The 19,790-nt window shown below is 36.1% G+C and overlaps 2 protein-coding genes across 2 annotated transcripts; both read right to left on the reverse strand.

The window, feature by feature from the left end:
- Window positions 1–9,749: 9,749 nt before the first annotated feature.
- Window positions 9,750–12,838, reverse strand: LOC107940517 (uncharacterized). Its single transcript, XM_016873950.2, has 3 exons — window positions 12,111–12,838; window positions 10,844–11,674; window positions 9,750–10,417 (listed from the first exon to the last, which is right to left on the reverse strand). Exons 1-2 carry the CDS (start codon window positions 12,774–12,776, stop codon window positions 11,195–11,197), a joined length of 1,146 nt encoding a protein of 381 aa, XP_016729439.1. The 5' UTR covers window positions 12,777–12,838; the 3' UTR covers window positions 9,750–10,417; window positions 10,844–11,194.
- An 841-nt stretch (window positions 12,839–13,679) lies between these two features.
- On the reverse strand, window positions 13,680–19,245 carry LOC107940507 (uncharacterized). Its single transcript, XM_041082215.1, has 6 exons — window positions 18,889–19,245; window positions 18,529–18,785; window positions 18,078–18,426; window positions 17,307–17,645; window positions 14,389–14,508; window positions 13,680–14,252 (listed from the first exon to the last, which is right to left on the reverse strand). Exons 1-6 carry the CDS (start codon window positions 19,243–19,245, stop codon window positions 13,680–13,682), a joined length of 1,995 nt encoding a protein of 664 aa, XP_040938149.1.
- Between the last annotated feature and the right edge of the window lie 545 nt (window positions 19,246–19,790).

A 19,790-nucleotide genomic window follows, 5' to 3' on the forward strand; every position in this document is an offset into this window, starting at 1 on the left:
TATGAGGTGGATTTCTTGGTAATGGATATTAAACCTTCCTACAACTGTCTATTGGGGAGACCGTGGATACACTCAGCAGGGGCAGTACCTTCATCATTACATCAGAAGGTGAAGTTGGTATCGGAGGATCGGTTGGTAACGATAGATGCAGAGGAGGATATTATCGCAATGATGACTAGCGATGCACCTTATGTGGACATCAACGATGAGGCACTAGAATGTTCTTTTCGGTCGTTAGAATTTATGAACGCGATGTTTATTGCGGAGGGAAATAGAATTCCAGTACCGAAAATATCCAGGACCACTGAGATGGGATTGCGATTGATGGTAGGAAGAAGAGCCTTACCCGGGAAAGGATTGGGAAAATATCTTCAGGGGAGGATTGAGGCACCAATGCCGAAGGAAAAGTTTGATAGATTTGGTTTAGGGTACAAGCCAGACATGAAGCAGAAAAATAAAGAAGTAGAGAAGAGACAAGAGAAAAGAAGGGCGCGTTTGAATGGACATGAAGCTAAGTGTGAGCCTTTAACCTTTCCCCACATATCTGCATCTTTTGTGTCGGGAGGATTTATTCATTCTGAATGTGGAGTGTCCGGTAGCGGCAGAGGAAGAATGTTGGAAAATGTTTATACCAACGCCATAGAAGCAACGGAAAGGAGGGCCTTGTTGGAGATCTGCCCTTATGAGCCTGGAAGCGAGCTAAACAATTGGACTGCTGAAGAAATCCCTGTAGTCTTTAGGGCTTATTCAGAGTAATGCTCAAAACATTCCTGTTGTTTGTTGGCCTAGAAACGATATGAAATCTTTTGTGAAATAGGCATTGGGCCTAAGTATCATTATTTTAATGAAATACGTGTCTACGTTCATCTCGATCAGTCACTTTTTTTTCCTTTTATATTTTCCATTTGATTGATTGTCTTACAAATAATTCTTTCATTTGTAATTCTTTTGCACAAACATATTCATAAATTTATATATTCTTGGTATATTCTTTGATATGCCCTCATAGGTCTTCAGATATCAATGACATGAGTGACGCTGCCTCAAACGCGGAGCCTATTTTTGAGCAAGAAGTGTGTTTAGAGGGATCCCACTTTGAAAATGACGAAGATTATGATGCATCTCCGGACTTGTTAAGAATGGTGGAACAAGAGGATAAGCATATCCTACCTCATAGGGAATCATTAGAAATAGTGAGCCTAGAGGATGGAAAGGAGGTGAAAATTGAAACTGAAATCACCGCAAAGACAAGGCAAGACCTCATTAATTTGCTCCGAGAGTTCAAAGATGTTTTCGCGTGGTCGTACCAAGATATGCCTGGGCTAAGTACTAACATTGTGGTGCATCGTCTGCCCATAAAGGAGGATTGTAAACCCGTTCAACAGAAGCTCAGGAGAATGAGACCTAACATTGTGTTGAAAATAAGAGAAGAAGTCAAAAGACAATTCGACGCTGGATTCTTACAAGAAGTCAAGTATTCGGATTGGGTAGCCAACATCGTCCCTGTTCCCAAAAAAGATGGAAAGGTACGAATGTGTGTGGATTATAGGGATTTGAACAAGGCTAGTCCAAAGGACAACTTTCCACTGCCTCACATTGATACTTTGGTAGATAACACGGCGGGCTATTCATTGTTTTCTTTCATGGATGGTTTCTCTGGATACAATCAAATAAAGATGCATCCTGGGGACATGAGGAAAACCACATTCATTACCTTATGGGGAACATTCTGTTACAAGGTAATGCCCTTCGGATTGAAGAATGCGGGAGCAACATATCAAAGAGCTATGGTGACTTTGTTTCACGACATGATGCACAAGGAGATCGAAGTCTATGTTGACGATATGATCGCGAAGTCTAGAACGGAAGAAGAGCATGTTCAGGTCTTGAAAAGGTTATTTTTGAGATTAAAGAAATTTCAGCTCAAGCTTAACCCGGCCAAATGCACGTTTGGAGCCAGATCAGGGAAGTTATTAGGCTTCATAGTTAGCAAAAAGGGGATCGAGGTTGACCCAGACAAAGTAAAGGCAATACGAGATTTACCTCCCCCGCGCACTCAGAAGGAGGTTCGAGGCTTCCTAGGGAGGCTGAATTACATTGCTCGGTTCATCTCACAACTGACAAAGAAATGTGATCCAGTATTCCTGCTCTTAAAGAAACATAATCCGGGTGAATGGGATGAAGAGTGTCAGAGGGCTTTCGATAAGATAAAGCAGTACTTGGCTAATACTCCAGTCTTATCACCTCCAAGTCCAGATAGGCCATTGATATTGTATCTAACAGTGTTGGAGAATTCCATGGGATGTGTATTGGGCCAACATGATGAGACGGGAAAGAAAGAAAGGGCAATATACTATCTCAGTAAGAAATTTACCGATTGCGAAATGAGGTACTCATCAATTGAGAAGTTGTGTTGTGCTCTAATCTGGGCAACCCGACGACTGAGGCAGTATATGTTGTATCACACGACTTGGCTGATTTCAAAGTTAGATCCTTTAAAGTATATGATGGAATCGACTGCTTTGAACGGGAGAATGGCTAGATGGCAGATCTTGCTCTCAGAATTTGATATAGTATATGTCAGTCAGAAGGCCATAAAGGGAAGTGCAATAGCCGATTTCCTAGCTAGTAGAGCCTTGGAGGACTATGAATCTTTGAATTTTGATTTTCCAAACAAGGACTTGATGCATGTGGCGAATACTGAAGAAAATCCTCAAATGGATCACATATGGAAGTTAAATTTCGATGGAGCTTCAAATGCTACGGGTAATGGAGTTGGGGCAGTTTTGGTATCCCCAAGTGGAGATCATTATCCTGTTGCTAGCAAGTTGGACTTTGATTGTACAAATAACATGGCAGAATATGAAGCATGTATTATGGGCATTCGTGCAGCCATTGAACGGAACATTAAAGTACTGAGAGTATACGGGGATTCAGAGTTGGTGATATACCAACTCAAAGGGGAGTGGGAGACTAGAGATCCTAAGCTAATCGGTTATAGAAAACTAGTTCTTGAATTGGCTGAGGAGTTTGACGATATCACCTTCTATTACCTCCCACGGGAGGAAAACCAAATGGCTGATGCATTAGCTACTCTAGCTTCGATGATTCAGGTGAATAGACTTGAGGCAATGAGGCCTGTTCAGATGAGTATCTCTGAGACCCCGGCTAATTGCTGCAATATTGAGGAAGAGGGAAAAGATGATTGTCCTTGGTATCAGAGTATCCTACAATATGTGAAGAATCGGGAATACCCTGATCAAGCGACAGAGAATGACAAAAGAACTCTGAGAAAGATAGCCATTGAATATGTCTTAGATGGAGAAGTGTTATATAAAAAAAGGAAGGATCAAGTACTGTTAAGATGTGTGGATGCTGTGGAAGCCAAGAAAATTTTGGAAGAAGTCCATGAAGGTATTTGTGGGACGCACGCCAGTGGTTTCACGATGGCCGGACAGATCATGAGATTTGGGTACTATTGGCCCACCATGGAAGGAGATTGTATTGATCATGCCAGGAAGTGCCACAAATGCCAAATTTACGGAGACAAAATACACGCGCCTCCTTCACCTCTTCACGTCATGACCTCTCCTTGGCCGTTTTCCATGTGGGGTATGGATGTTATTGGGCCAATATCACCAAAGGCTTCTAATGGGCATCGCTTCATCTTCGTAGTAATTGATTACTTTACCAAGTGGGTGGAGGCTGCTTCATATGCAAATGTCACGAAAGCAGTAGTCAGCAAATTCTTGAAGAAGGAAATCATTTGTCGATATGGAATGCCTGAGAGGATCATATCCGACAATGCGATGAACTTGAATAATAGCACAATAGCTGAAGTTTGTAGCAAATTTAAAATTAAGCATCATAACTCATCGCCTTATCGTCCCAAAATGAATGGTGCAGTGGAGGCGGCCAATAAAAACATTAAAAGGATTGTGGGGAAAATGACTGAAACCTATAAGGATTGGCATGAGAAATTATCATTTGCTCTCATTGCCTATTGAACATCTGTTAGAACTTCTACTGGGGCAACGCCTTTTTCTCTGGTTTATGGAATGGAGGCAGTATTACCCATTGAAGTTGAAATCCCTTCTCTACGGATGTTATCTGAGTTACAGTTGGATAAAGCCGATTGGATTCAATCTCGGTACGATTAGTTGAACCTAATAGAGGAAAAGAGGCTAAGAGCTATTCACCATGGGCAAATATACCAGAAACGAATGATGCGAGCCTATAATAAAAAGGTTCGCCCCCGAAAATTTCGTGAAGGGGACTTGGTACTAAAAAAGATTCTTCCTATGCAAAAAGATTTTAGAGGAAAATGGATGCCAAATTGGGAAGGCCCTTATGTTGTAAAGAAGGCCTTTTCTGGTGGAGCTTTGATCCTATGCGAGATGGATGGCAAAAGTTTACCAAATCCTGTAAACGCAGACTCCGTCAAGAAATACTTCACTTGAAAGAAAGGGGAACCAAAGTGAAAACCCGTGAAGGGCGCTTTGCTTCCTAAAAAAAAAACTTTGGAGAGGCTAAGGTGAAAACCCGTAAAGGGCACTTTGAGACCAAAGAGGGCTTGAGTCGAAAACCCGGAAAAGGCGACTCAAGTACTGGGCAGGATTGGAACATCAGGATTTGAGCGGATCAAATTTTGATCGGGGGCATATGATTATCTTGCTTTACTTGAACTAATAAGAAAGGATATGCAACGTCTTGGAACATGGACAGAGTATTGCAGATCTCCTGAACACATGTCAAACTCAGAAGGGTCTTCAGAAAGTTTGTACAGAGAAACTCAAGCTGCGATAACTGGGGCACCTAGTTCTTATGTGTATTCTTGAAAATACATTCTTTTATTTTCTTTCTTTCTTCCTTTCTTTTTGTGAAAACGCACATTTTCAATCCACTTCTTTGTTAACCTTCTTTCGCCATCTTTGATGTTTTATTCGAGTTATGATCAGAACTAGCTTTATTCTTATCCATTGTTATGATCTTTTTGCAAATATGTTGCATAGGAATAATGATTAACAAACTAATAAAACTTTCAGGAAAGAAGTTTTGCACATTACTCTGGAAAATTTCTAAATAATATAGGGACCTGAAACATGACTATTGTTTAGAAAATACCAAGTTTAAAGGGTGAAATATCTAAGACGGAAGAGTCTAAGTTAAAGACTATCCTTTCAGATTTTGTTGTCTAAACATTGATTGAACAAAATGACAAGTTGTCGTGTTACAAAGCTTAAATGAACAAGCAAGCAATGATCATCAGGCAATAGGAAAAGGTTACCTCGGAGAAGAGAGCCTTCACTTGCGCATAAGACTTTGGTACGACACCTTGAGAATGGTGTAGAAAACCAGAACGGTTCAGATCCTATATCCCCGAATTGTGATAAAAGAGGACAGAGGAAAAGCCACATATTTCTACCCTTAGATTACTGTGAGAGAATGATGGTACAAATTTTGGCGTCCCAGTGGATATAACTTTGAGGTTTACAATGGGGACAGCCTGGCTAAATGTTTCTTCAGAAAAGTCAGTCAAGCGAGAAGGCGTTGAAGCACGTCAGTCACAAAGCCTTAGTAAACTTCGAGTAATGACAACCTAAGCGAGATCATTCTCGGAAAAATAAAATTCTGCATTCATGCAAACACCATTCACATATGTCTAGTTAGGAGCATTTGTTTCATTTTGATCATGCCATCCTAATCATTAGGCATAATTAGGTTTATTATACAGGTCTTATCTCCCTGAGATTACAGTGGAGTAGACCGAAGAATTTCAGATCTTATCTCCCTGAGGTTACAGTGGAGCAGATTGAAGCCAGAGATCTTATCTCTCTGAGATTACAGCGGAGTAGATTGAAGCTAGTAATCCTATCTCTCTGAAGTTACAGTGGAGCGGATTAAAATAAAGGATCTTATCTCTCTGAAGTTACAGTAGAGTAGATCACATCAGATTGAAGCCAGAGATCTTATCTCCCTGAGATTACAGTGGAACAGACCGAAAAATTTCAGATCTTATCTCCCTGAGGTTACAGTGGAGCAGATTGAAGCCAGAGATCTTATCTCTCTAAAATTACAGCGGAGTAGATTGAAGCTAGTAATCCTATCTCTCTGAAGTTACAGTGGAGCGGATTAAAATAAAGGATCTTATCTCTCTGAAGTTACAGTAGAGTAGATCACATCAGATTGAAGCCAGAGATCTTATCTCCCTGATGTTGCAGTGGAACAGACTGAAAACATAAATTTTGTTCCCTTGCGAAGAAGATTAAAGCTACAAATCAGATCGAAGCAACAAGGCACAGTGGACGGAATGAGGCTACCTGAAGAAGAGAAGTGTCAAAAAAAGTCAAGACTCGGCAAGACCGGGCAAAATTGGCCCTTTTGATGTCTTTGCTCTATTCTCGTTACACGAAAATGAGCAAAGAGGGGCAGCTGTAAAAGTCCATTTTTGCCCGGGCCCATACCAACAAAATAACCCAAATAATAAAACCCAAAACCTAAAATCAACCTAGCCCAACATCCAAGCCCAATCCCAAAACCCTAGACTCCCACTTGCCTCTTCCCATTCTCTCATGTTGTCTGCCACCAGCACCACTCCCACTCTCCCATGCTGTCTGCCACCACCATGTCTTTTGCCGCACCTGCAAACAAGCAAAGGAAAAGGACAAAAAATGGAGCAATAAACATTAACAGAATATTGTATTTTTGGCTATAAAAGCCACAAGCAAAATCGGATCAGGGAGGGGGGAAAAAAAGAGAAACAAAAAAAAGAGGGAGACTTTTGTAACAAAAAAAGAGAAGATTCGGCTTTTGAAAAAATTGAAAGAAATAAAAAAGGAGGCTTTAGAAGGTGATTCACCTTGTTTTTTTTTCGTTTTCTTTATTTTCGTTCTATTTCGGTTTTTCTATAGTATTTCTTTCTCTTTTTTATTATCATTCAATCAACACACATATATATAAGATAAAAAAATAAAAGTAAAAAGGAGTTTACCTGTTTCCGGCGGCGGTGGAAAGAGGAAGAACCGAAAGGTCTCTTTCGATTTTGGCCCTTTTCGCCGGGATTTCGGCTTTTCTAACCCCAGATCTGGACCCTATTCGCAAAAAGGAGAAAAAGGGAGCTTTTTTTGGTTTTTCGGCCACCGCGAACGGCGGCGTCGTCGCCAGCGTCCGGCGACCGGTGCGGTGGTCGATGGCCGGCAAAGGGGGCTATTCCTCTCTTTTTACGGACACAAGAACAATAAAAACATAAACTTTGAATCGGAGAAGTAATTTTCGTTTCTTTATTTTTGTGTGTTTTTACATCTAGTTTGATTTCTTTTTATTTCTTTCTACTTACGAAAATAAAAACAAAAGAAATAAGGAGAGGAGAAACTCACCGGAGTTGGCCGTGACCGTGCCGCCGGGGTTTTTCTTCCAAAAATCGGCCGTCGGTCTTGGTGGCGTGGTGGCACTCAAGGTGTTAAGAAACCCAAGTGTTGGGTGTTTGAAAAAATGGTGGTTTGAAAGAAGGCAGAGCCTTTTTCCTCTAGCAAATTCAAAAAGTGAAAGAATAAAAATATAAAACATTTTTGTCTTTTTTTCAATCATGAACGGCGCATTAGTGGGGAATCTTGCACATGCTTGTCCTTAATGGGTAATTTATGCATTTAGTCCCTCCATCTTGCGTTGAAATGCAATCAAACCTTTTATTTTTTTTTGATTTGGGCCGCGAGTTTTGTTTCTGTTTCAATCAGGTCCTTTGACCATGTATGGTCCTTTGCGCTGAAACGTTGCACTCTAGGACTAGGGAATATTTCCCTTTTCAGTCCTTCCCTTTTCGCGCGCCTCACATTTTAATCCTTTACTCTATTTCATTTTTGATTTCAACCCTGAGATTTCGTTTCCGTTTTGATTTAGTCCTATTATTATTATTATTATTATTATTACCTATTTGTTTATATTTATTTTATTTAAATTTTCGGCACATATATACATATACATGCATATATTTTTGTGATATACATACATTGTTTTTATAACATATATACTTATATAGTTTATATATTTTACAACTTATGTACATATCTATATATCTATATATATATTTTCATTTTCCTAAATATATACATATTTATATATAATCTTTATAGTTTAAAATATACTTTTTTTTATAAATCCGTATATACACATATTACTATTAATTTATATACATACATATCCTTTTATTTTATAAGTATATATATTTTTATATGCACGTACATACATATTTTTGTATATCTTAATTTACATAAATATATATATACATTTTCAATATATTTTTTTAACATGTATCAAAATTAACGTATTTATTCTTATACATACGTATATTTTCATTATTTTTAAACTTTAATTTGTACATACATACTTTCTTTTATTTTTCAACATATATATGTACTTACTTTTATATGTATTTTATTATTTTCATATTCCATAGTTTTATACACCCATATATATGTACATATTTTTATATATACACATTTATCGTTTCTTTTATATATTAAAACATACTTTATACATTTTGTTAATTTATATATATACATATTTTAGTTTATGTCTATATATATCTTTTTATATTTAATTGTATTTGTTACTTATTTATTTCATTTTCGTCATTATGAATGTTTTAATTTATTTGTTTATATATATTGTTATTTTATATGATTGTAGGTATGACTTCTATTTATTTTATATTGTTGCTATTGCTCGTTTTATTTTTTATTTTTATGTGCATTATGATTTTACCACATATAACAACAATGTAATTTGCTTTCACATTTTTTACTACGATTTTCGTGTTTTATTTTACTCGATATAACAAAATTTGTTTTAAAAATATTTCGTGTTTAGATTCGAAAGGATCGTACTCTAACTTACTGGGTTTCGATTTTCATAATAAATCTAAATACACGAATCTTTTCAAACTCAAGTTTTTAAACGATCTCGGGAATTAAGAAAAGATCGTGCCCTAACTTACTGGGCCTGATTTATTTCTAAAACCAAGATAATAAAATATCTTTTAAATAAGCATTTTTCATCCGCGTATCGGGAATTTGAGACATTGTGTCCTAACTTACTGGATATGATTCTCTTTCTCGAATAACGTGAAATATCCCCTTTTTCCTGAAAATTTTCAACGTTTTAATACAAGGGTCGTATTTTTAAAATTCTTCAAGGTTCTCAATTTTTGACATTAAGACATTAAGTAATCAACTAGGTACCAATTTTGGGCGTATCGAGGGTGCTAATCCTTCCTCGTACGTAACCGACTCCCGAACCCGTTTTTCTGAATTTCGTGGACCAAACTTGTTGTTTTAATAAAATCAAACCGTTTATTAAAAACAACCCCTCTTCGAGGTGATCCAATCGCACCTCATAAAAAAAAGAGGATTGGTGGCGACTCCCGTTTCTTTTTTTCAAAACCCAAGTCAACCCCATTTTTCATCCTAAAAAATGGTGTCAACACATATAATGAGGAAAATAGATTTTGGCATGGAAAATGTCCACTTCTTTAACAAATTTGATGCATTGATGATTAAATTCAATAATATTTTATCATTATTAAGGTGCTAAAAGTGGCCATCGACATAGCTGAGAAAGCTAGAACAAAGGTGCTAAGATAATCCTATAGGACAAGGACTTTATAATAAAAAGGGAAACATACAAAAGATCAATGGTAAAGTAACCTTTTTTATTTTATTTGAAAGACCAATGTTTGTATTTCTAGGCTGCAGTTGGAGTGTCCAAATAAAATGTTCCATTAAATGCATTTGGTTGAGAGGAAGTATTAGATTATTCAAGTAAAAACACATGAACTATCTTTAAATAAAGGGTGAAGAAGGGTCATATACCTTTCCAATGAAGAATAGAGGTAGTAGATGAGGCATTATCAGATTAGTTTAATGGCTGATGCTTTTGGAGGGAGCATGTTTTCCATGAAGTTGTGATATCCTTTGAGCGCATTGTTCCATATGTTCACCGGGTCCTCATCACGGCCTTCGAGCATCCACTCATTGCGCGCCTTCCAAATACCCCAACACGTCCAAGCAATCCAACTCATTGCTGTATTCGCTCCCGAGTTCTGAAGAAGTTGCTTGATTTTCAGCCACCAATCGGATAAGGATTGGAAATCATTAGGGGAAGGAGTGTAGTTGAACATCGAGGCTCTCCAAGTTGCTTGAGCTGGTGGGCAAAAAAGGAGGATGTGTTCGATGGTTTGCTTTCCTTCTTCACACATTGGACAATTCGAATTCTCTACGATATGTCTCCTGGCTAAATTCTCTGTGGAAGCTATGGCATTACAGCATGCGTCCCGAATAAAAATTTTGATCTTGGGGGTAGCTTTAAGATTCCAAAGATCCTCCCAATCACAATTTTTTCCACAGCTGAGATCCGCAGCAACCTGCATTAATAGAATGGGTTATGGAGGCCGGGAGGATTTTGTAAAGATCTTTCATAGGCCACGTTGTGCTGTGCATTTCTAGGTAGAAACATAAGAGTTTTGGTAGATTCCAAAGAATAAGGTAGGAAAACTGATTAAATTTAAACCAAATTTTGTGTTCTACTCCTTCCACATTCTTTGGAACACTCTCCTGCACTCCAGAGCTATCAACATTTAAGCTCTCAAGATGCTGAAGATCTTTGGCTATTTGAAAACGAAAAAAAGTTTTCAGACATTCAACGTTATGTAATTACAAGGTGTCACATATCACAAAATGAGGCTTCCATTTATACTTTTGCATATAAATTCAACATTAGATGTATTTATAAGGCTACAATTAAAATAAAATTTAGCAAGAGAACATTAAAAATATATAATTCTCTGTACCTTCTGTGTTTAACTGTTCAATGGTGGCATTAAGGTCACCGGCCCAACGTCCTTCAAAATCCGTTTGTGTTAACAGCACTTTATGAAGTTTTGGTGTGCTTAGTGCTCCTTGATAGAAGTTCTTTATTCTGGGACACTGGCTTAAAATAACTTGTTCCAAGGATGGAAACCTTAAAGTGTAATTGCCTGAACAAAAGCTTGTAAGGCTTTGTAAACAATGAAGCTCCAAATGTTTCAGCGCTTTGAAAACAATCTCATATGATGTTTCATCCTCGTTGCTTGAAATTATTTCTCTCATCATTTCACATTCTCTTATCCTCATTGTCACAAGGCACATCGAACTTTGGGCTTTCAAGATGTAATCAACTCTGTCATCTTTTCGCATTTCCAAATATCTAAAGTTGTGAGATTTTCGAAAAATGAATGATCCAATCCTAAACTAATCAAATTGCCACACTGCCAAACTTCAAGACATTCAAGACTTGCACAAATATGGTCAAGCGGGGAGTCTTGCTTCCATAGATGTCTTATGTTGTTAAGCGCATCTAATCTCAACTCCTTGATTTTTGGGATCGTGATGATCATGTCTTTATCTTCAGATGCACCGCTTTCGAAAGAAACTAGCTCTTTGAATTTGCAAGAAACCACATGAAGGATTTCAAGATTGTAAAATCTTTTGAGGAAAGAAATCGGGAAAACAGCTGATTCATGAGAGTAGCAAGAAATCCGAAGAAATTTTATATCGCAAAATAAGTCAGCCTCATACTGGCCATCACTTATCATCGGAATATCATCGTGGCTAAATGAAACCTCCTCCAATTGGGGGACAACCTAAGAAGCAACAAACAAGAGCAATGAGTTTCCTAGAGCATTTGAATTAGAATTTCATTTAAACAGAAAGGCCTAACACAAAAGAATAGCCATAATGCATAATATAAGCCCATAAATGAACTATGAAATCAAATGTTTGAAGTGACGAGTATTTTTAGTTTTAATTTCCATATTAAGAATATGCATGTTCGATTTTTTCTTCAAGGGAAGGCAATAGAATTTATTACCAGGTAAAGAGTTACAAAGAATTCGTTACTAAAATAAAATTCAGAATTGTTAGTGATTATCAGTTAGATAGAGAAAAATATGAATTCGGGAATCATTTTAATTATTTTACATTTCTAGATGAATATTTGGATGTATTAGTTGAGATATACAAAATGATTTAAGTACAATTCATAACCTTTACTAAAAAAAAAGGTGTAGCAGTTCATACCTTGTCTACGAGGGAAAGTGAATCTCGGATTTGGGATTCTTCATGCCCAAATATCTTAATCCTCCCACACCCATCTATCCGCAATTTATTTAATGCAGGCCATGTTGTTCTATTCCTTCCGGGATAGAAACATGATAAGTATGGTAAATTCCAAAATTCAAGCAAGGACAACTGATTAAATACAAACCAAATTTCCTGTTGGTCTGATCCTTCAACATTCTTTGAGACAATCTCCTCCAACCCACAACTTTCAAAAATAAGACTTTCAAGTTGCTGAAGATCTTTGGCAATTGAAAATGGAAACAGAGTTTTCAAGCTCCAACATTCTTGAATCCTTACTTGTCGTAGACTTTTAAAAGAAATATTTCTTTTGCGATACTTAGTCCAGACATGCTTCAACTTTGGTAGGCGAAAGAGATTCACTTCTCTTAATTGACTGTCTACCACATACGTTTCTTCAATATTTAACGATTGCGCTTGGAGTTGGAACACTTCTTCTAGTGAAGCACAATCAGTCGGTATTAATTTCTCCAATTTTCGGAAAACCCCCAAAAGAAAAGGTGGAAAGCTGTTCAACAACACATCACATTCCTTAACAGTCAACTCTTTTAGCATAGAAAATGAATTCGTATGAAGTTTGCTGTGCCATATCTTCTTTGCCTTCATCAAATGGGAGATTGTGATTTTCTCCACATTGGGAAAAGCAACCTACATAATGATAGAAAGAGCTAATTACAATTAGAAAGAAATTATATAAAATGTTAGCTCATTGATATTTAGATAAAGGTATCAGTAAATCATATAATTAAGACAATTAGAATCATTGGTCATCTAATAAGAATCTAAATGAGTTTAATATAAAATTGTCTTCGGTTGACTTTTCTACATATACATACACTAATTTCTAATGTTACATGTATTGCACTTAATTTTACATGTTTAATTTTTAATTGATTGTATATAAAGCATTTTGAATTGATTTATCTTACCGTTTTCACATAAACCTTTTCTTCCTAATAACAGGTGGAAACCACCATTCGAAATACAAGAATGGCACCTAGTGTATCACTCATAGACTCCCTCTAATAAAGATAACTTTCATAATGAAATTTGATATAAATGGGATACGTATATATATATAGGTTTAAAGTTACCAATCAAAGTGATAGGTCAAATATATTAAAGCATATATGCAAATATGTTAGCTAGCTTGTTGTCCCAATTTGTTGGTTTAGAAAAAGAAAAATAAATGGAAATGGGGTTGACTTACATTTGGAAAAGAAAAGAGATTAATTTATCAATCTACTCTAACTTAATATTAAACTTCAACTGCACTATACTATTTAAGTTTGTATAATTTGAATTTTATTTATTTAATTGATACTTTCAAAAAAAAAGTTAATCTTTTATTAAATTTTACTATTCAACATCGTTTTTAAACGATTCTAAGACAAAAATAATAATCTTTCAAATATATTATTTTAAAAATAGCAGTTAATCACTACACAAAACCTTTTAGTTAAGAAAATAGATAATAGCAGATGACATTAACGAGGGATAAAGATATACTCATGAGTCTTGACTAGTCATATGACTTAAATGTATAAATGCGGATTCATTATAAGAAAAACTAACATTATCGGAGAAAAATGCAGCAAGTTTATCAACTTCGTCACCAATTATTGCTTCTTTATCTTCATCTCTTGAAAATGTGGAAGCAAAAGTAGTCATGTTTGAACAGTCAGCTACCTTAATTTTAATCAATGATAGACATTCAAGACTTTTACTTCCCATGTAAAAGCTTGTTATACTTGGACAAGACTCCACTGTAATGGATTGTAGACGAGGGAATATGCTAATGATCTTGCTACTATCTGTTATTGCTTCCTCAACCGTTGTAATTGAACCCTCTTCTTTGATGACTTGTTCCAAATTACTGCATCTCTTGATTTCTATTTTTCGAAGTTTCCCTAGGGTGAAGGCCGTTGAGAGGTTAAAAATGGATCTCAAATTGTTGGAATCACAAACCTCCAGAAATTCTAGGGTTGTAAAATCCAACATTTCTTGAGGATTTCTACTCCATATGTTTACCAGCTCCGGAAACTCTGACAACTTCAAATGCTTTAGACCACGGTATCCAACCTAAGAAGCAACATATAAAAAGACGAACTTTCATACCAACATATTTAACATGAGCCTTACAAGGTTAACATGAAAATAAATTATGCAAAACGTAATTAAAAGGTTCATATTTTTCAATGATTTTTCCATTTAGTACCTGCTCTTTGTATAACTTCTCCACGGTGGCATTAAGGTCACCGGCCCAACGTTCCTTAGAATCTGTTTCTGTTGACTGCAACTTATGCAGTTTTGGTGTGCTTAGTGGTCCTTGATAGAACTACTTCATTCTAGGACACTGGCTCAAAATAACTTGTTCCAAGGACGGAAACCTTAAAGTGTAATTGCCTGAACAAAAACTTGTGAGGCTTTGTAAACAATGAAGCTCCAAATGTTTCAGTGCTTTGAAAACAATCTCATATGATGTTTCATCCCCGTTGCTTGAAATTATTTCTCTCATCATTTCACATTCTCTTATCCTTATTGTCTGTTAGGATCGTCCCGATTAAGCAACGAACAAGTAAAAATAGTAGAAGAAATTGAGAAGATGAACACACAAATTTAACGTGGAAAAACCCATCAAAAGAGGATAAAAAACCACGGGCAAAGATAATTTTACTATAATGGCAAAAGAATTAAGAGTACAAAAGATGGAGATAAAAACTAAACCCCGAAAACCCGAAAAACAAAGAACCCTCAAACGTAAACACAAAATTCTCTGAATGTGTTATGAGTTCTAATCTAATAGGTGTCTCTTAATTCTAAGATTGTAAAGGAGCCTATTTATAGGCTAAATTAGTAAGTCAAATAAACTATACTAATAAATGCTAAATATATTATACTAATAAATACTAAATCTTCTAGAAAGAAAATATATTTTTGTTTAACTTGACTTGCAAGCAATCTCTTAGAATTTGGGTCACACAATTCTAACAATCTCCACCTTGACACGAATTCTTTCAATGCCATCTTTGCCAAAACCCGCCACGGGCCTATCTTGAACTATGCAGGGAATTAACTGAGTCGAATCTATGCTTAGAAGCTGAAAGACTTCTAGCCTTCGACTTGTGCACTGCCAAATCAAAACTAACCCGGGTCTGATTTTCACGAATACAGTGCCCTAACTTTTCAAAACCTGCATCCAAAAGAGAACCTCTCTTCAACGAAACGGTCATACCTTTTTCCCTCCTATGACCAAGTTGCCTCCGCTTCAAATGAGTAGACTTTGACTCCGTAACGGACGAGGGACGTCCGATTTCACCGGTCACTGTAGAACCTTCCAGAATATAAAGACTGCCGGTTCTTTTACCTTTTAACAAAATGAGAGCTCCACGAGATACTTTAATGTCGCTCGACTCGATGTTGATTCTGCATCCTTTCAAGTCTAAAATACTCAAGGAGATGAGATTCTTTCGTAAATCAGGTACATACCTGACATCTGAGAGTGTCCTAATCGTCCCATCGTGTATCCTAATTTTAACAGTACCAATACCGATTATTTTACTATATGAATCGTTTCCCATGTGCACAACTCCACCTTCAACTGAACTGTATGTGGAGAACCATTCTCTATTAGGACACATGTGGAAAGAACATCCTGAATCTAGGATCCACTCAGACGTAAGCTTGGAATTATCGCTCGTTGACACTAACAAGAAATCATCATCGCCTTCATCGACCAAATTAGCACCAGCTACATCTTCCTCGTTACTCTCAGCAGCTTTTTTTATTTCGCAGTTTATAACAATCTGCTTTGACGTGACCTAACTTTTTACAATAGCGACACCTTTTGTCTCGTTTCTTTGATGCTACCAAAATGGAAGCTTGCCTATCTGCTTTGCTATTCAAACCAAACTCATTGTCGAGTTTGTCTCTACTCAACAAATGACCCTTCACATCTTCGAACAAGAGTTTGTCTCTGCCATAAATCAGGGTTTCCCTGAAAGACTTGTATGAAGAGGGTAAAGAGCATAATAACAGCATAGCTTGATCTTCATCGTCAATATGAACCTCAACGTTCTTTAAATCATTTAAAAGAGTGATGAATTGACTGATGTGATCTTTAAGAAGCTCACCTTCGTTCATGCGAAACGTAAATAGACGTTGTTTCAACACTAAACGGTTAGCCAGAGACTTAGTCGCATAAAGAGTTTCTAACCTTTTCCACAAGGCGAATGAGGTCTTCTCCATCAATACCTCCTGCAATACTGTATTCGCGAGGCACAACTGGATTGCAGACAAGGCCTTTTCATCAAGCTCTTCCCATTCTGTTTGATTTAGATTCTCAGGCTTTTTCCCTGTAACAACATTTTTCAAGCCATTTTGAACTAGAATTGCCATCATCCGAACTTGCCACAGATTGAAATTTGTCTCACCATCGAACTTCTCAATTTCAAACCTTGTTGCTGCCATCTCTGAACGGGCTGATCTATGAAAGTTAAACTAGCTCTGATACCACTTGTTAGGATCGTCCCGATTAAGCAACGAACAAGTAAAAATAGTAGAAAAAAGTGAGAAGATGAACACACAAATTTAACGTGGAAAAACCCCTCAAAAGAGGATAAAAAACCACGGGCAAAGATAATTTTACTATAATGGCAAAAGAATGAAGAGTACAAAAGATGGAGATAAAAACTAAACCCCGAAAACCCGAAAAACAAAGAACCCTCAAACGTAAACACAAAATTCTCTGAATGTGTTATGAGTTCTAATCTAATGGGTGTCTCTTAATTCTAAGATTGTAAAGGAGCCTATTTATAGGCTAAATTAGTAAGTCAAATAAACTATACTAATAAATGCTAAATATATTATACTAATAAATACTAAATCTTCTAGAAAGAAAATATATTTTTGTTTAACTTGACTTGCAAGCAATCTCTTAGAATTTGGGTCACACAATTCTAACATTGTCACAAGGTACATCGAACTTTGGGCTTTCAAGGATTTAATCAACTCTGTCATTTTTTTGCATTTCCAAATATCTAAAGTTGTAAGATTTTCAAAAAATGAATGATCAAATCCTAAACTAATCAAATTGTCACACTCCCAAACTTCAAGGCATTTAAGACTTGCACAAACATGGTCAAGCGGGGAGTCTTGCTTCCATAGATGTCTTATGTTGTTAAGCATATTTAATCTCAACTCCTTGATTTTTGGGATCGTGATGATCATGTCTTTATCTTCAGATGCTTTGCTTTCGAAAGAAGCTAGCTCTTTGAAATTGCAAAAAACCACATGAAGGATTTCAAGATTGTAAAACCTTTTGAGGAAAGAAATCGGGAAAACAGCTGATTCATCGGAATACCAAGAAATCTCAAGAAATTTTATATTGCAAAATAAGTCAGCCTCATACTGGCCATCACTTATCATCGCAATATCATCCTGGCTAAATGAAACCCTCTCCAATTGGGGGATAACCTAAGAAGCATCAAATAAAAACAATGAGTTCCGTACAGTATTTGAATTAGAATTTCATTTAAGCAGAAAGGCCTAACACAAAAGAATAGCCATAAGGCATAATCTAAGCCGATAAATGAACTATGAAATAAAATATTTGAAGTGATGTGTATTCGTACTTTTAATTTCTATACTAAGAATATGCACGTTAGATTTTCTCTAAAAAAATGCAATAGAATTTATAAATAGGTATAGTATTACAAGGAATTCGTTACTAAAATAAAATATAGAACCGTTAGAGATTATCGGTTAGATAAGGAAAAATATGAATTTCTTGATTATTTTCGTTAATTTACATTTTCAAATGAATAATTGGATGTATTAGTTGAGAGGTATTAAATCATTTAAATACAATTTAAAAATTTTGCTAAAAAAAAGTGAGGCAATCCATACCTTTTCTATGAGGAAAAGTGAATGTTGGATTTGGGATTCTTCATGCCCAAATATCTTAACCCTCTCACAGCGATATATATCCAATTTACTTAATGCAGGCCATGTTGTTCTATGCCTTCCAGGATAGAAACATGATAAGTTTGGTAAATTCCAAAACTCAAGCAAGGACAACTGATTAAATTTAAACCAAATTTCCTGTTGGTCTGATCCTTCAACATTCTTTGAAACAATCTCCTCCAACCCACTTTTATGAATAGTAAGACTTTCAAGTTGCTGAAGATCTTTGGCAATTGAAAATGGAAACAGAGTTGTCAAGCTCGAACATTCCTCAATGCTTACTTGTCGTAGACTTTTAAAAGAAATATTTCCTTTGTGATACTTGGTTCAGACATGCTTCAACTTTGGTAGGCGTAAGAGTTCCACTTCTCTTAATTGACTGTCTACCACATACGTTTCTTCAATATTTAACCCTTGCGCTTGGAGTTGGAACACTTCTTCTAGTGAAGCACAATCAGTCACTAGTAATTTCTCCAACTTTTGGAAAACCCCTAAAACTAAAGGTGGAAAGATGTTCAACAACACATCACATTCCTTAACAGTCAACTCTTTTAACATAGAAAAGGAATTTGCATGAAGTTGGCCGTGCCATATCCTCTTTACGTTCCTCAAATGAGAAATTGTAATTTTCTCTAAATTAGGAAAAGCAACCTACAATGAATTATTAATGGCAATGGAAGCGATGATTAAAAGAGCTAAATATAACAATATATAGAAAAGAAAAAAGAAAAATTCATTGCGTTGAAAATAGTACCTTATTGTTGAAAAAAACTGCATCGGTGGGGATTTCTTTACTCTTGGAATTATGGATGAATCCCTTCAATTTTGGACAGCTTTCTATCTCAAGAGTTTTCAAACTTGGAAATTTAACAGTATAATCTTCATGGCAAAATCCGATTAGTTTCTTAAGTCCTTTCAATTTGATGGTTTTTAATCGAGGGAAGCAGATTAAATATCTATTTCTGAATGCTTCTTCGATTATACTTTCCGTTGATATTATCTCCTGTATGCACTTGCATTCACTTATTTTCAAGCGCTCAAGCTGTTGGAGATATTCAACCATGGAGTCAGATAAGACGTGCTTTAAGTTGGAGCAGCCCTTGATAATCATCTTTTTCAATTTTTGAGTTGAACAAAACGCTTGGGGAAACCATATTCTTTCAATGCTAGTTAAAGAATATAGTTTCAACTCACTAGATTAGGAAACAGTGCCTGCACAAATTTACTTATATATTTACCAAATCTGATCTGATTTAAGTTTGATTTTTTTTTCAAATGTTGCGAAAGGGTGACAAAATCTGTTAAGTTTTTCTGACAATTAACATTATTCAGCATCAACATTGAGAAAATAGTATAATAAATACATTAAATAAAGAGAGCAGAGCTCAAACTTTTAGTTGAAAAAGAGTTGCTGATATAAAAATTAAATTTAAAAAAGAGTAGAAAAAAATATCACATACCTTTGGGTTAAAAAGGGTTGTTCCCTGTGGAGATATGGAAGTGGAACTTTCATTTTCAGAGCAAAAGCTAATGAGCTTTGGTAGGCCCTGGAGCATCAAAGTCTCTAGTTGAAATTTAATTTTGTGAGCATCATCATCATCATCTTTAAAGATATACTGGATCATTGCACCCTTCTGGTGTTGAAAAGACAAATTA

The sequence above is a fragment of the Gossypium hirsutum genome, chromosome A11 (genome assembly GCF_007990345.1).
Source record: "Gossypium hirsutum isolate 1008001.06 chromosome A11, Gossypium_hirsutum_v2.1, whole genome shotgun sequence".
In the NCBI taxonomy this organism is placed as follows: Eukaryota; Viridiplantae; Streptophyta; class Magnoliopsida; order Malvales; family Malvaceae; genus Gossypium; species Gossypium hirsutum.

Bases quoted from the DNA above. Each gene is read 5' to 3' on its own strand.
- LOC107940507 (XM_041082215.1), bottom strand. From the start codon at position 19,245: ATGATTATCAAGGGCTGCTCCAACTTAAAGCACGTCTTATCTGACTCC. The intron at 18,427-18,528 runs GTATGTGGTAGA...TTCTTTTAAAAG, and splicing joins GGGTTAAATATTGAAGAAAC to TCTACGACAAGTAAGCATTG. The intron at 17,646-18,077 runs GTATGGATTGCC...GATGCTTCTTAG, and splicing joins CACTTTTCCTCATAGAAAAG to GTTATCCCCCAATTGGAGAG.
- LOC107940517 (XM_016873950.2), bottom strand. From the start codon at position 12,776: ATGAAGGCAAAGAAGATATGGCACAGCAAACTTCATACGAATTCATTT. The intron at 11,675-12,110 runs GTATGAACTGCT...GTTGCTTCTTAG, and splicing joins CACTTTCCCTCGTAGACAAG to GTTGTCCCCCAATTGGAGGA.